This window comes from Rhineura floridana, chromosome 5, assembly GCF_030035675.1.
Source record: "Rhineura floridana isolate rRhiFlo1 chromosome 5, rRhiFlo1.hap2, whole genome shotgun sequence".
Classification (NCBI taxonomy): Eukaryota; Metazoa; Chordata; class Lepidosauria; order Squamata; family Rhineuridae; genus Rhineura; species Rhineura floridana.
In genome coordinates this window covers 144,066,878-144,083,318 of record NC_084484.1, presented here as the reverse complement: position 1 = coordinate 144,083,318, position 16,441 = coordinate 144,066,878, and the positions used below count along the sequence as shown (strand labels likewise).

At 41.4% G+C, this 16,441-nt stretch overlaps 1 protein-coding gene across 2 annotated transcripts in view; it reads left to right on the top strand.

The window, feature by feature from the left end:
* LSAMP (limbic system associated membrane protein) overlaps nucleotides 1-4,566 on the top strand; it is a 731,629-nt gene extending 727,063 nt beyond the window's left edge. For both annotated transcript variants that reach the window (XM_061628381.1, XM_061628382.1), the window contains one exon: nucleotides 4,358-4,566. In XM_061628381.1, the coding sequence (XP_061484365.1) occupies nucleotides 4,358-4,455 (98 nt within the window). In that variant the 3' untranslated portion in view covers nucleotides 4,456-4,566. The remainder of the gene's footprint in view (nucleotides 1-4,357) is intronic.
* The last annotated feature ends 11,875 nt before the right edge of the window (nucleotides 4,567-16,441 follow it).

Genomic DNA, 16,441 nt, shown 5'->3' with positions numbered 1-16,441 from the left:
TCATTTTTTGTTTCTTTGCTGGGATGTTTGGTTGGCTATCTGTTGCCCTGTTTATGGAAATGTGTTTTTGCTGGGGTGAGAGATCAGTTGTATGTAGAGAGTTGAATGTGAGACAAAGCCACCTGCCCACTCAGAGCCTATAGTGGGAAGTAGAAGAACATATCTTAGGGAGGTTGTGTTCCCAGATGAGAGGTGGGTTGGTTCTGGCTGGGTTGGTTGAATCTATTTTATTGTCCGAATTCTATTCCTGTGATGAGTGGTGGGTTAATGGATTTATGTATCCAGGTAGGAGGGGAGTGGGGCTACCATCCCCATGATGGTAGGTAGGGGGAGGTACAGAGGTGGGCAAAGGTATAGAGGGGGGATGAGGAGAACTAGTTCCAAGCCCTTGCTCCTCTGCTTCACCTGCTGTATTTCAAAATCTGGGGGTGCAGGTCACTCAACACCCTGGGTTGTTGTTGTTAAATGCCAGGTCTGTCAAAACTAAAACATCTATCATCCACAATTTGATGGTACATGAGCGGGCCAACTTGGCATGTATTACTGTGACCTGGGTAGATGAGCTGGGTGGCCCAGTGCTAACTCAGCAACACCATTCCAGGCAGAGTTGGGGGTCACAATGATTACGTGTGGTTGGACATACTCTTGAACTGCTGTAGAGCAGATTGGTAATACTCCATTGATTGGGCAGCTCATTGTGAGTTCTTTGTCACAGACAGATCACTGCCTAGTCAGGTTTGGGCTGAAAGTGGCTACTTCACTCTGCAGGGGTGGGGGACCCATTGAGATGGACTGCCCCTGAAGACTTATGAATTTTGATGAATTCCTGAATGCTCTGGGACATTTCCAGCAAACATAGCTGGTGCTTCTGTCAAGGCTCTCATGATACTGTGAAACAGTGAGAGGCAAAGAGCCATTGACACGATCAATTCTGAGTGCCCTCACCATTGCTGTATAGCACATAGGGTGCCTTGCTACTCTAGTGACCTGTGTGCAATGAAGCAGATGCCACTAACAAACAAACAAACAGAAGGGTCATCAGCTAGAGTGCAAGTGGCATAAATCTCAGTCTGAAGATGAAAGCAAATTATTATTATTATTATTACTACTACTGCTGCTACTACTACTAATAAATTATTTATATCCCACCATTCCTTCCAGTAGGAGCCCAATAAATACTATTTATTTATTTACATATTTATAATCGCACTATCATCAAGGCAGTATACGACATACAAAATGAAATCAGCAAAAAGCATCCATAAAAACATCATTAAAAACATCTTTGTGGCAGTGGTGATGAGAAAAAAAAGCTTACTTCTCTGTCACCATTGTGTACGTAAGTAGCTGCCTGGCAGAGCTTTTCCAAGTGATGACAGCTTTTGTCATTTGGCCAAGGGAGTGTTGCTCTGACATCCTCAGCAGCTGGCTGTAATAAATGTGTGAGGCACTTTAGGGACAAAATTGCTAATTTAAAAATTTAAAACATAACCTTTGTTTTAAAACAGCTACATTGGTTGCCAGTTCATTTCTGGGCCCAATTCAAGGTGCTCACATTAGTGTTTAAAGCTCTAAACAACTTAGGCCCCAAACATCTGAAAGACCACCTCCTTACCTACAGAATCTCTCAGGTGCTATGAACAGCAGAGGGGGCTCTCTTGGTACTTCCATCACCTTCAGAAGTTTGGGTGGTGACCCAGGAGAGGGCATTCTCCATGGCAGCCCCTAGGTTGTAGAATTTCCTCCCCACAGAGGTGTGTCTGACACTTTCATAGTTTCTGTCATATGCTGTCGATTTACCTCTTTATCCTAGCCTTTGACAGCTAAGATATATATTTTAGGACGCACCTAAAATTGTAACTAATTTTAATACTGTATTTCTAAATTGTTGTAACCTGTCTTGGGGTCTCATATTTACTCAGAAGTAAGTTTCACCTAGCTATATGGTACTTACTTCCAATTGAATGTGTTCAGGATTGCAGGCAAAAAGTTCTGATGATCTATCAATACAAGTTTTATAGCGATTGTTCATTATTCCCAAATGTTCTTAAATCAGACTATTCTTTTCCTAGCCATCTTTCTCAACCATTCACCCATTTTCCATTTGGGTCCTGCTGTTACCTAGAGGATTGAAGAACACCCCTCCCTTAGTAATCTCTTTTGGTACCTGTCACATGAATAGGGAGGTGTTCCAACAACACCAATGTGCAAACCTCCTGTGAGGGAAATAGTTTGATCCATAAATTCTTAAACAGCTTGGATCCTACATACTACAACGACCACCTTCTTCCCTGTTCTCCATTGCAGAGTTTAAGATCAGGGTCTTGACTATACCATCCATGCACCATGGGAATTCGGAGGATTTCTTAGTAGCTGTCACACAGATGTGGAACCATCTTATCCAAAGTCACTGTAAGATTTTGTTTGGGTTGCCTTCTCAAAGAAAGGGTAATGCAGATATTCAATAATTATAATTCAGTATAGTATTTCATGCTTTAGCAGGTATCTTTCGTATGGTTTTATTGAATTGAGTCACAACCCAAGCCAATTAAGTACTTTTCAGTCACACTGATTTCAATTAGTAATATTTCAGCATGGCTTACATTAATAAAAAATGATTGACATTTGCTGATTCAAACTCTTGTAGTTGTAACTAAGTTGACTAAGAAGAGGTGGATTAAATATTGAAACCTAATAAATAATTATGGATTTATTGTGTGACAAATAAATCAGGGATCAGCAGAGCAAAGAATCTTTCCTGGTATAAGGTATTCATGTTGCTGTTTGTTGATGACTAGTCCATTTTGTTTTGGAAGCATATTTTTGCAGATTGGTTCTTTTTCTCTACTGAAGTAGTGATAGTATAGAAACTGTTTCTTACCTTTACCCGACCAAGAGGCTGGATCAGCGTCCTGTTTTTCCATAGGGAGCTCCCATAGCAAACACGACTCTTTCCTCTCAGAACTCACTTCTCAGACTTGGTCTTCTACACATGCAGCAGAATGAAGTAAAAATCTTGGGTAGTAGAATGGATTGTACCACTTCAGGGTGGGAAGTGGTCACATTTCTTCATACTCCTTTATGAAAGAAAGGGAAGAAGTTCCCAGAAGGTAGAATATGGATTGCAGGGCACTGGCTGTGTTAGAAATGGGTGCTAAGTGGCTTACTTGCAGGAACTCTTTTTTACCATGACAAAGCATCCAAAAATGGCATACGCAGTCTGAAGTGATGCACTCCATTCTATCACCTCTTTCTCCTGCATGTGTAGATTAACCCCACAGCTAAAACAGCAGTGCTTAATTCTCATCACAAGTAGCTTGGTTGTCAGGGCAGGCACTAGGTGTGAATGTCCAGGCCCGCAGCACAATTAACCCCAACACCCCCTCCCGATACAGGTAACACAGGTGGGGTAAAGCAGGACTTATATAGGTCTGCCCATCCCACCTACCTCTGGTGCACGGTGTGCACATGCCTGCCATCACCCAAGATGGAGGGGGCATCAACCCCTTAGGGACACTCCTGCTACCATCTAGAATGATGGCATGTGTGTGCATGCATCATGCACTAACATGACAGGTAGGAGACACAGGCAGGTTTATTTACGCCCACGCCATCTGTATCGGGAGGGTGCCTGGGAGCTCCCTCTCCATGGACCTCCCACCCTAAAAAGTGGCTCCTAAGGGCCGCAGGGGGCCTCAGTCAGGCCCCAATCTGGCCACATACTGGCACCGGGTGTGTTGGTTGTGTCTATCATCTTGTGTGGTACATATATGATATTGTGTGGTATATATGATACTGTGTGGTACATATGTGTGTGTGTGAGAGAGAGAGAGAGAGAGAGAGAGATTACCTTATGCTTTAAACAGCAACATAAGCTGCCCTTTCCTAAAATCATTGTCAGGTGACCCATCTCTAACTGATTAGATTAGATAGATAGATAGATAGATAGATAGATAGATAGATAGATAGATAGATAGATAGATAGATAGATAGATAGATAGATAGATAGATAGATAGATAGATAGATAGATAGATAGATAGATAGATAGATAGATAGATCCAATAAAAATTGAACAAAAATATTAACAGGGCTCTTAAAGGAGTTAATGTCCTTTCTATAGTGAGCCACATTCTATTGAATGTATATCTACTGGTCTATGGAATTAAAATAGCAATAGCAACACATCAAAAACAGTGAGCCACCATACTGTAATCTTAACAACTCCAGTTGCAATTTCTCAGGCAGTTGCAATTTCTCATGCTAAAGAGTATGGGTTTTCCTTGGAATATCTCATTTTGTATAGTCTGTATGTAATTTTCCTCCCTCTGTTATTGTCTTCTTTCTCTCATCCCATAGGACCCGGTACAGGGATAGCAGGCAATGGATCAATGTGTCTGGCCGTACCACTGTGGCTCTTGGCAGCGTCCCTGCTCTGTCTACTCAGCAAATGTTAATAACATCCGAATTTTAAAAAAAGGAAAAAAAATAAAAACCCAGCAACAACAAGAACAACACACAAAGCAAAACAAAAACAAGTGTCATACAGGAGACAGAGCAAGAGAGAGAGAGAGAGAGAGAGAGAGAGAGAAGAAAGAAAGAAAGAAAGAAAGAAAGAAAGAAAGAAAGAAAGAAAGAAAGAAAGAAAGAAAGAAAGAAAGAAAGAAAGAAAGAAAGAAAGAGAAGAAGGAAAGGACAGTTTCTTTCACAACTTTTTGTGTGTACCACAACAAAGGGGGGAAATTTCAGTGAAGATGATTCAGCAACATTTATTATAACAAAACTGTCAAGTCACTGACCATCCAGGAGTATGCGAGTCCAGATGGATCACCCTATGGAGACTGGATCCTGCCAAGGATGCTGTAAAAAGAAATATCAACAAACGAAATTGCTTTTATTATCTCCATTCCCTCATATCATTCTCCTTCCTTCCTTCCTTCCTTCCTTCCTTCCTTCCTTCCTTCCTTCCTTCCTTCCTTCCTTCCTTCCTTCCTTCCTTCCTTCCTTCCTTCCTTCCTTGAAAGAGATGGCCTTTGCTTTGGTGTTGAATAGTTACAACCTGTTGATTGGCATGTTCATTTCTTCAATTGATACTTAGCCTTTTCATATTCCTGGCAAACAGAGATGCAAATTTCTGTAGCATACTGGTGTCCCATGAAGAAACTCCATGTGGTCTTTAGTTTGCTGCCTCCCCTATTAAGGTCTCCCATATATTCCTTTGTACCCTAAGCCTGTTATGCTTTCATTTTGCTAAACATACCAACATTACTCATCTGCTCTCTTGTTCTTACCAGGTTCCTCTCTCTCTCTTGTGTGTGTGTGTATGTGTGCGTGCGTGCGTGTGCATCTCTCTCACACACAAAAGCATGCAAAGGGACAGTTGTTGTGTACACAAGCTCATCATGCTGTAGATAATGACTTGCTTTGGACATGAGTTCAAACATTTGCTTGGATGTGAATGCAGGGGAACAAAGAGGTTCACAAAGTTTTCCCCAGCAGAATTTTGCCTTGACTTCTTTTTGTCATCCCAGTTTTGAAGAGCTGATCCTTAGCCTTCTTCTGCTCTCCAGCCTAGTTCATCATGGTAGCATTTAAACTGAGCACATATATTGGCCCTGTTACTCTTTAGTTTGCTTTCATCCAAGCAGGACTGGCTAGTCTCTAAGGCCATATATAGATAGCAAAGCTTCAAGGAGGACACTGAATTATATGATGATTTGAGGGTGAAGAGAGATCTGGAATGAGAAAGGTTTGAAAGAGATTAGAGCTGTCACACATCATGACTTACAAATGTTTGGTAAACATCTAGTAACAGCACAGCCCACTGTCCAGAAGACATATCCTGTCCATTGCCCTCAGGCAAGGCAGCGTTAACATCTGCAGAGTGGCTCTGACAAAGACAAGCAGGCTGCATGCAGGAAATACCTAGAAATGAGGGATGTTAACATGATCCACGAGACTCAGTAGAAGGTCCAGGAAGCCAGAGAAAGTAACTTGGGTCCAGTTGTGCAAGATAGTAGAGTGGAGTAGCAGTCAGTAAGGCCCTGGTAACTGGGGGATCGTAGGCCTGAAAACAAACAGGACGACCCTTCTCTATCAAGCATTTTATCTCACAACTGTTCTAATGCTATAAATTCTGTGGCCTGACCATCTTTCCAAAGGAACCATTCTTTTCTTCCTCTGGTTAGAAATCTTAGGAAGGTTTAATGTACTCAAGACGTAAGTATTCTATGGAAATAAAGCAAACGTTCTTATGACTATGCTAAAGTAAATGGAATTTGCCAAAAGTAAATGAATAAATTCTATTAGTACGACTACTTTGATTTTATACCCTTCCAAAAAAAAAACACCACCAGAAATAAAGTCAAAATGTGTCTGTGGTTTGAAACTTAGAAAAGCGATCTCCCATCTCCCAAAACCTGAGCAGAGGTCTGCTTGTTAAAGGAATTAAAAGGTTTGAGATGCCATTGGTATCTCTACCCATTTTTCAGTGTTAACTTTTTCTTACTGTGGTTGGCTCCCAGCATTCCTACCACAGAAGTAATCCAGGTGCAAGAGATTTATTCAGCATTCATTAATAACTGCAGATGGAAATGGAGAAGCACTAATGTGCCTCAAGCCAGGTCACTAAGAGGTGTCTGTGCATTCCTGGTATGAGTTGGAAGAACTTTATGTTTCAGTAATTGACTGGCCCTTGTTTGTTTAAGCAATTGACTTGCACTGGTTTGTCACTGAAAACTGGGCAGATATAAAACTCACAAATTCATGTAATTCCCACTTGCTATGCCAAATATCTCAGAAAGAACAAGCTGAATTAATTAGGGTTACAAATTCCTGGCCCAAAGAAACTGCCTGTTTTGTTTTGTTTTTATAAATTTCAGGTGTAACTTCTGTGATAATGATGCAGTGAAAAGAAAAGCCAGATGTGTTAAACATGCCCTTGTCATGTACCTATTAAAGGTAAATAAGTGCCCTTCAAAGCATAATGTCAAACCCAGGGTAAATGTACCAGCAAATTGCTTCTAGCCACAAATTTGGTGAGATTCACAAGTGCAATCCAATTACATGGTCTCAGTTTGTCAAAAAAGCACGCATTCCGTAAGCTACTTACATTGGCTGGCTTCTCTTTGGGGAATGGTTGGTTCCTCATCTAAAAGGGATGTAGCGGGAATGATTCAGAAACTGCATAAGGAAAATCCACACCTAAATTGCCTGCTACTCCCTCAGTAGCTTTCCTTGCACTGTATTGCTAAGCAACAAAAATCTCCTTTTCTGTTCTCAGTAATTCCAAACCAGTGTAAGTAAACTCTGCCATCAGTTAACAGATGTGGCAGCTGAGTGGTTCTAGCCTATAAAGCAATCCTTAAATTAGCAAAAGGGCTCATTTAGGCTTGAAAATGTAGATGTAAAGTGTATGTGTGCACGCACACACACATGCATTAAATCCTTCCTTTTGCTATAATAAATACCATCCCTTTGCAAAGAGCTCCCTGTAGCTCCATGCCTGCACAACAAGACAGCTCTCCCCTTGATCAACAGCATGGCAGAATCCCCTCCTGCTGCTTTAGCAATTTTTTTTTTGCTGAGGTCTGCAGTTTGGAGCAGACTCAAGCAGTCAATTAAGTAGGCAGCCAGGCTTCTCAGTACCATCCTTCCACGGCTTAAAATTTACTATTAGACTTACTATTCTGTAAAGGTAGGAAGCAGAGCAGAGAAGCAAGGGGAAGTGTGTGTGAGATAGCAGTACAGACAGGAGAGGGCATTCTGCTCTTAGGGGAATACCCAGCACTGAGTTTTCCTACAGTAGCATGGGTCTGACAACAACATATTTACAAAGTAATCCCTCCCCCCCCCCGAAAAAGCCAAAACTGCTACTGCTGCCACCTCTCAGAACAGAAAGGTTCTCCAAGCTACTGCTTGGTTTCCCCACCCCCACTCTGTTTTCTTGGCGCTCACAGAGAACATGGCTTCTCACACTCCTGTTTCAAGCAAGGTCCCTGGGAGGCATCGCAGGGGCCATAGGATAGCTCAGACGTACCGCTCCAACATCAGCAATAGAGCTGATTCACTGCCCCACTGACACTAGAGCCACCACTCTCCACTGGAGAGGGAAATCCAGTGTCAAAGCCTTCCACTCTGATAGTGCTGGATCCTCCAGGGTCCTGGCCCAACTGATGTCAGAGATCCAACTTCAGAAGGGCAAATTGGAGGGCATGCTGGGAAGCACTTGCAATCTGAAGGATCCTACGTTCTCCCAGTCAGCTTCCATTAGTGTCTAAACCTCTCCTTCTCCTTTCTCTCCCACAGAAAAAATTGGGAGGAAAAATAAGAGCGGTGTTAAACTTTTTTTAAAGCCTGGAAACAAACAGAGGAATATACAGTGTCCCTCTGCCCTCGCTTCCACACTTCTGGTAGAGCCTGGCATGAGGTAGTTGAACCATCTTTTGATTCCCAACACACACATCCCTTAGGATTGCAGCATAAGTGTCCCAGAACAGCACTGCAAAAAGCTAGCCACATGGACCCAATCCACTGGCCACCATGCTAGTCCCTTGCTAATTGCTGTCACTGAGCTGGACCAGCACAGACTGTCTACACGGATGGTGGGAATCACAAGCGTCAGAAGAATATAATTTCTGATTCCTGAAAACTGTGCTGATTCAAAAGTACGGCTTGTGATTTGGCCAACATTTCCAAAAGGAAAAGTGTGGAGATGCCTTTTTGTGTGTGTATGTGTAGGAAGCTTTTTGAGGTAAACAAAGTCTGTGCGACTTGGACTGGTTTTAATTGCACCCCCAGAAATAGTTCCTTTTGCTTGGATTGTGGATTTGTTCACCTGTCATGGTTTCCGATACCACACTATTTCCAGAAATGGCATAAATATCTAGTAGCAAGCTATAGGGTTTATTTGCCATTCTAGGAGTCTAGGGACACAACATGTGTAAATGCATGTAATGAAATCCTGCTAACCCTGGAACACGATTATGAGACTAAACAAACATATATGTCACTCCACAGAAGGAAATGTATCTGGGGATGTGATTTTAAGTGGGAAAGTGATGGATGAGGGAAGTGTTGAGTACCATACTGCTTCTCTGCTCCATATTGCTCCTTCTGAAGCTGCTTTTCCATACAAGCAGCAGCTGTTAGGATTTTATTGCACAGATTTGCATGTAAAATATACTTTACCCTGAGCTTACAACAGAAACTTGTCAACATTCCAGAATGTTATATGGGACCTGAAACAAATTATCCTTCCCAACACTATTAGTATTGCAATGTGCCACTGTTCAGCTGTTGAACCCCTATTTATTTATCTTATTTATTGCCTTATACAAAAAAGTTTCAAGGCAATTTGCAATAAAAGAAACAATACACGTAAAATGCAAAGAAAATACATATAAAAGTTTAAAACACAAACTACCCCTAAAGGACCAGGTCCGCAGCCTTGGGGTTGTGCTTGATTCCAGGCTGTCCATGGAGGCTCAGATTTCGGCAGTGAGCCGGGCAGCCTGGTACCAACTACACCTCATACGAAGGCTGCAACCCTACCTTCCTGTTCACCAGCTCCCACTAGTGGTACACGCCCTGGTCACCTCTCGTTTGGACTACTGTAATGCGCTCTACGTGGGGTTACCCTTGAAAACGGTCCGGAAATTACAACTGATACAAAATGCGGCGGCTCGACTACTTATGAATAGTCGCCGCCGAGATCACATCACACCAGTGTTGTTCGACCTACACTGGCTACCAGTTGTTTTCCGAGCCCAATTCAAGGTGTTGGTATTGACCTTTAAATCCCTACACGGTTCCGGCCCAGTTTATCTCACAGAGCGCCTTCAATGCCACCAATTATGCCGCCTGACAAGATCGGCCACACAGGGCCTTCTCTCAATCCCGCCAACAAAAACAGCCAGATTGGCGGGTACAAGAGAGAGGGCATTCTCAGTGGCGGCCCCCACTCTTTGGAACTCCCTCCCACAAGATCTCCGGCATGCCTCTTCCCTAAATGTGTTTCGGAAAGCCTTAAAGACCTGGCTCTTTCAGCAGGCCTTCGGGGTATCCGGGGAGGGTTAATTGTTATAACTGTAATGCCTCCTGCCCAATTTTAATATTGTTGCTGCAGATGTATTGTTTTTATATTGTATTACTGTATTTTATCAATTGTATTTTAACAATTTTGTAAGTCGCCTAGAGTGGCCACTGGCCAGATAGGCGACGAAGAAATTAAATTTATTTTATTATTATTTATTAATAGCAGCAATCCACTACAACTGATCACTGTTGTGTTTTTAAATTTTATGTTTTTTTAACTGACTTGTATCATTTCTATTGTATGCCACCCTGAAACTTTTTGTGCAAGGTGATTAATGTGAAATAATAACAAAGAATAATATTATTGGAGCTCAACAGCTGAAAACTGGCACATTTCAGTATCAATGGAGTTCAATGGGTGTTGAGGCTTTTTTTAGGAATTAAGCACTCATCTTCCTGACCGCTCCAGATAGGCTCGTCCAGTAGATGGCATCCCTCCTAGACAGATTACCCTCTGTTTATATCCCCATCAGATAAAATTATCCCTTGACAATCCAATAATAACATCCCTCCTGTATTTTTTGTTATTGCCAACATTAGTAATAAAGGGGATGTGAGGGAAAATGTCTACCTAGGAGACAGAGAGAGAGAGAGAGAGAGAGGTTTGCTTGTGTATGCATGTACCATTGAGGCGTGACCCCTGGCCATGAATACATACTCCATTTCCTCATTCCTACTGGCTGATTTGCATTCCATTTCTGAGATAGAAAATGTTCCGAAAATGGTGTTATGTAATAAGGCCACAAATTACCATTAGTTTTTTTTTCCAGAATATGGGCAATTTTACTGTGACATGTTATTGTACCAGCCCAAAAATAAAAGGAAAATTCACTTCCTGGTGACTTTTCCAACTCAAGACCAACTGTATGAATATGCTCACGGTGTTTAAAGCCCCATACCTAGTAACTGTTGTATATAATGATGAGACCTGGGAGCAACCATACAGACTGGTAAATATGCTAAGGATAGCCTGGGAACCTCAAAAGATTCCTTCTCAGCCTCCACTCAGTGAATTTAACAACCCTGTTGCAAGATCAGACAGAGCGGACTGGTAGATAGCCAGCTATGTCACCTTTTTCCCCCTACAGAGACATAAAGAGAGAGATTGGGGTACCCAGAAATGGTGCAGCCTTTCCCAACCAGTGTGCCTCCAGATGTTGTTGGACCACAACTCCCATCTTTCCTGTCCATTGGCAATGCTGGCTGAGGCTGATGGGAGTTGTGGTCCAACAACATTTGGAGGCACACTGGTTGAAAAAGGCTGGTTTAGAGGAAAGCATTTATTGACGAAACAAGTTTCAGCTAGGAAGGGAGAACAGAAAGGAAGCTTAGGAATTGAGAAGACTATCTTGTGATAAACATGTTCCTTCCAATGCTGGCCAGACACTAGGAAAGTCAAGGTTAAGTACACTGCAAGGATAATTGGAATCATTGATAATTCAGTGATATCGGGGTGGTATGTCAGAAACACCAGGGCATCTGCAGAAACACTTGGAAGTATTGACTGAAAACCACGATGAGCAATCAAGACTTCAGTTTATGTGTGACTTGGTGACCACAAGCCATACATTTGCTCTTGGAATGGAGTTAAGCTTCTGCTTTGGTAATTCTAATGACTGAAGACATTTATCATGTCTTGGCCAGGACTTTTAGGATGTGAGCACACAAATCCAGTATCACTTTTTGTGCGTTAGGAAAGACGCTAAACTACATTCATCTCCCCACCTTCCACCTCATGCAACATTCCTCATCACTAACATTGTTCCATGTCAATGCCATATCTGCTCTTTAGCTTTGCTTTGGTAGGGTCATTCACATAAACGTTGGGCTGAATGCACTGTTTGGTTATTGTAAGGTTGCTGATAAACACTGTGCTACTGGCAGCAATGTGGTTTTTTTAAGGAAAAGACTTAAATCTTATGTTTTTTAAAGTATACTTGTAAAATAAAAAATAAAAATAAAAACAGGGTTTTCCTTAGACAGGACAAGATGGGCTGAAACAGGAAACAGGAGAAAGCTGTCAGACTTCATGGCTGGAGCAGAGGAGTGTGAATCAAAATTCCCCAGACAACTCTGCCACTGACTCATTGTGGGAAATTTGGTCAATACTGTTATCTAGTCTATGACCAAGCTTTTCCTCTGTGTAATGGATGAGGTATTCTGTGGCACTTTAAAGAAAGCTTACATGTGAGGTAGAATTTTGTAAAGCTTTTAGCAATCTCTCTTGAATGAGAGAATGGTGGGTGGTATTTGACATAGGGAAATAAGAATTATTTAGTTTTTTGCCATACTCTGGAGAGTCAAATGTTGTTTTTGTACTTCCTGAGAGGAACTGAACTTCCTCAGTTCTCATTGGTCCCTGACCACTTTTGTTTGTTTGTCACTAAGGCCAATAGGTGTTCCCAGGAGTCAGAAAGAGCAAGTAACTTTATGGTGGTGCATTCTTGTGTTTCCACTCTTTCTCCTCAAGCTTTCCCTGCTTCCCTTTTCCCCACAGAGCCCTAAAAAGCTACAGCCTGTCACCGTGCCTGAGTGGTGATTCAGAAGGGGACACCAGTTCCTTGAGACTGTAGGTGTAATCGTGTTTGATTGATGGAAGTTTAACATTTAGTGTTATAAAAAGAAAAATACAAAAAAAAAAAGATTGTATTTCTTCTACAAGTTTGTAAATATATGAGAGTGACATGAAATGTCCAGTAACGTCCATGCAGAGGAAGAAACACTTAGGTACAAAGATGACCCATTACTTGCTAGCAAATTTCTAACCTTTTCCCAAATGGCTGAGGCTTAAAGGGAGTGGAAGGATTGCCTCTTTCACAGAGTACCCAGAGTGCATGGAGGCAGCCATCTTGGAACATTTGAGCTCCAAGCATGCATGGAGTGCATCATCATTTGTATTTGTCGCTATGTGGCAAAGGGGGAGGGCTATGTATGCCTGTAAACTACCAAGGAGGTATGTCTGAGGATCACTGTGTACTTTGACAGCTTGATTATTTTCCAGCCCACAGCCTTGAGGTTCATAGATCATAAATCAAAAGTTCTTCCCTCAACATGTTGTGTGCATATTTGATCCTATTGACACCATTTTTTAAAGCCAAGGATACAGTTCTAACACCAATGAAGGCAATGTGAGTTTGGTCAATGACTTCAGTGGAAGTTAAGATGTATGCTTTTAGGCCAGTATTAACTAAGCAAATGTCATTGTTTTCATCGTGGCTCTAGATCACTTCCAAATAATAGCATATAATATTTGAAGCCACACCAGCATTTTCAGGGGATTATTAGTTAGTGAATAACAGGGAAGAGACAGGCTGAGATGACTTTGCTTTCAGCCACATCAAAGGAGACCGCCATACATCATCATCATGTACTGTAATTCCTTTACACCTTCTCATGAAAGAATCCAGATGAATGGAGAGGACATTACTCCTTCTATATGCTTGCTAGTACAATCCACTGCATCAGTTCTAACCCCAACGGGTGCCACAGTTGACATCATCATTGAACCTGATATTACAACAAACAACATCCAGATGTCCTGTGTACGTAAATTTCTTGATTGTTCATTGCAGGATGTGAGAGAAGGATGCTTTCAGTCTCCCTTTTGAAAGGGAACATATATTTCATTCTTGCTTCAGATTTACGGAAATACAGAAATGAATCTTTCACAGGAGTTATGATCAAGAAAGGTTTTTGATATGGAAAGCATGTTGTTCCCAGAGACTTTTAAAAAACTATGCAAGACTGTAACCCTTGCATGCACATGTATTAACATAAGCTGATTGAAGAAGTGAGAGGGAAAGGAAATACCCAAGTTTTTGTTTCTTTGTTTATAGAGACATATGCCATCTGTTCACAGGCTACATAGAGACTTTCCCCACCCTTGTTAATAAGAAATGTGCATATTACAAAGAAGTTGCATTTATCTGCCCCTTTAAGGATCCAAACCTATTGAGGACTCAAAGTGATCCTGATGGGAATGTGTGATATCTTTAAATGCTTAGTTATTTCTGTGGATGTTAATCTTAGCATCTGCCTCTCTTGAGAATTAACTAGTCAGTGATGGTAGAAAAGAAACATCACATGTTTGAAGGGTAGGAATGATTTGAGCCAGTCCAAGACAAGGTTGTCCATCAAGCACATCAACTGAATCAGTTTCTCATGAAGTCAAAGAAATCCTTTACAATATAGAATTTCTTATTTCCTTGAAATGATGTGATTATAATTAAGTGTGTGAAACTATCAGCATCCTGGTGTACCATGCCAGGGACCACAGACATCACTGCAAGTTCTTTGGAGAAAGAGTCTAATAAAAATGTAAAATAATAATATAAATAATATAAACGCAGCTCAGTGTGATGTCATCATAGGGTTGCAGGAAATTCAAAAATTCAAAAAGTGTTGAACATGAAAGTGACTTGTTTGGGAATCATTGTAACTCCTAGTAGCTCAATGGACTTTGAGGGTTGGATGCAGATTGTTAGATTCCATTGAAATCATTCGGACTTAAGTCATTGTTAACTTATCCCATTGGTTTCAATGGGATCCAAGTGCAACTAATTTACTCTGGATCCGGCCCTACATGAACCATAATGATACACAAGAAGCATGGTCACTTTTCTCTGAAAGACTATCTCAAATTGGTTTCCCTTCTGAAGTTGTCTTATTTGCTCCCCACTTTGGCCCATGGCAGACATGCACTCACACACAGGCACTGGTAAATACCACCACCTCACAATCTGTGCTGCTTCCTAAACAACGAGCACCCCCTTACTTCACTTACCTTCTCCACCTTCCCCCATGGCACAGTCAACCTGATACAGACTTGCTCAATGTGCTTTTGAAAATATCTGTATCAAAAAAAGTCATCAGCTTTGTGGCTTTTGGTGAACTCCTGCTAACAAGAAAGGGTTATGCAGACCAGGGCAGGGAAAAGATGGTAAAGTTGCCTCCAGCAACTCCTGGCCTTTTTGATTCCCCCAGCTGCAGCCAAATATTTCCTTTGGGTCTCGGGGAGGATATCCACTTCCTTCTTGCTGCACTGCTGGGCAGTTAGAATTCTCCTCATTAACAGTGTTATATACATATAAATATATATATATCTATATCTTTATATATATTTTTCCCCAGCACCGTAGACATGATCCGAACTTCTCTTTAATGAAAATGAAAACACAGCCATTTTGTTTTGTTTTGTTTTGTTTTACTGTCAGTTTTTCAAAAAAAAAAAAAAACTAGCTCCGTGGAAGAAAATTTTAAAAGCGCAGTGTGTGTGTAAAAAAAATAAAAATGACAAAAGCTTTTTTTCTTTTTCTTTTTTCTCAATGTATTTAACTTCTGTTTTGTGTCTCTGTTTATTTACATCTATGAATGCTCTGCTCTTCTGTGGTCTTAAAAAAAACCACAAAACAAAAACAAAAAACAAAAATGAAATAAACGTGAAAAGGAGGAGCTGAGTCTTCATTTCTTGTCCTGACTGTATTTGGGGGGCTGCATCACAAAATGGAAGGACCAGGGGTAAGGAAGAGAGTTCATGCATCATCTATACTGCCTGTACTGTTTACAGCTGGGGTTGTTAAGCTATGGCTGTGTACACACCATACATTTAAAGCACATGATTTCCCCCAAAGAATCCTGGGAACTGTAGTTTGTTAGGGGTGCTGGAAATTGAAGCTCTGTGAGGAGTAAGCTACAGTTCCCCAGATGTTTTGTGGGAAGTCATGTGCTTTAAATGTATGATGTATCCGCAGCCAGTGTCTCTGAATCCTCCTCTTGATGATGTAAGAATCATATCCTATTATCATCAAATTGCTGTAAAGTTACAAAACAGAATCACAACACTGGAAGGGAACAAAAGACCAACCTTTGCTCAAAAAGAGGTTCGGTCTCACACCAATCTCTAACATCTGAACTATGTGATACAGTAAACTATGGGACACAAGCAGAGAGAGCTACATAAAATGTGTGCACTGAAAAAGTCATAAGGATGGCACATGTAAGTGAGCCCAAAATATTCCAACCAACAGCAGCAGCAACAAGCAGAACCATTACATAACCCTGTCTTGGGGCAGTAGGAACCTCAGTCACAGCCCCAAATAAGGCAATCACTTAGACAGTGAGTTTTAGCAGAACCCATATATCAAATATCCTCAAAGGAAAACCAATGTGCTGGGAGAAGTGTGTGTGTGGGGGGGGGGGAGTCAGTTAGGAATTGATTAAACTGCTCTTTCTGCCCAGTGGAATTTTGGCAAACAGTAGAACAAGATCATTCAACTCTGCCACAACTCTAGTTTTGGTTTCTACAATTCACTACCCTTCACTGAACTGAAGATCTTCCATCATGGGACA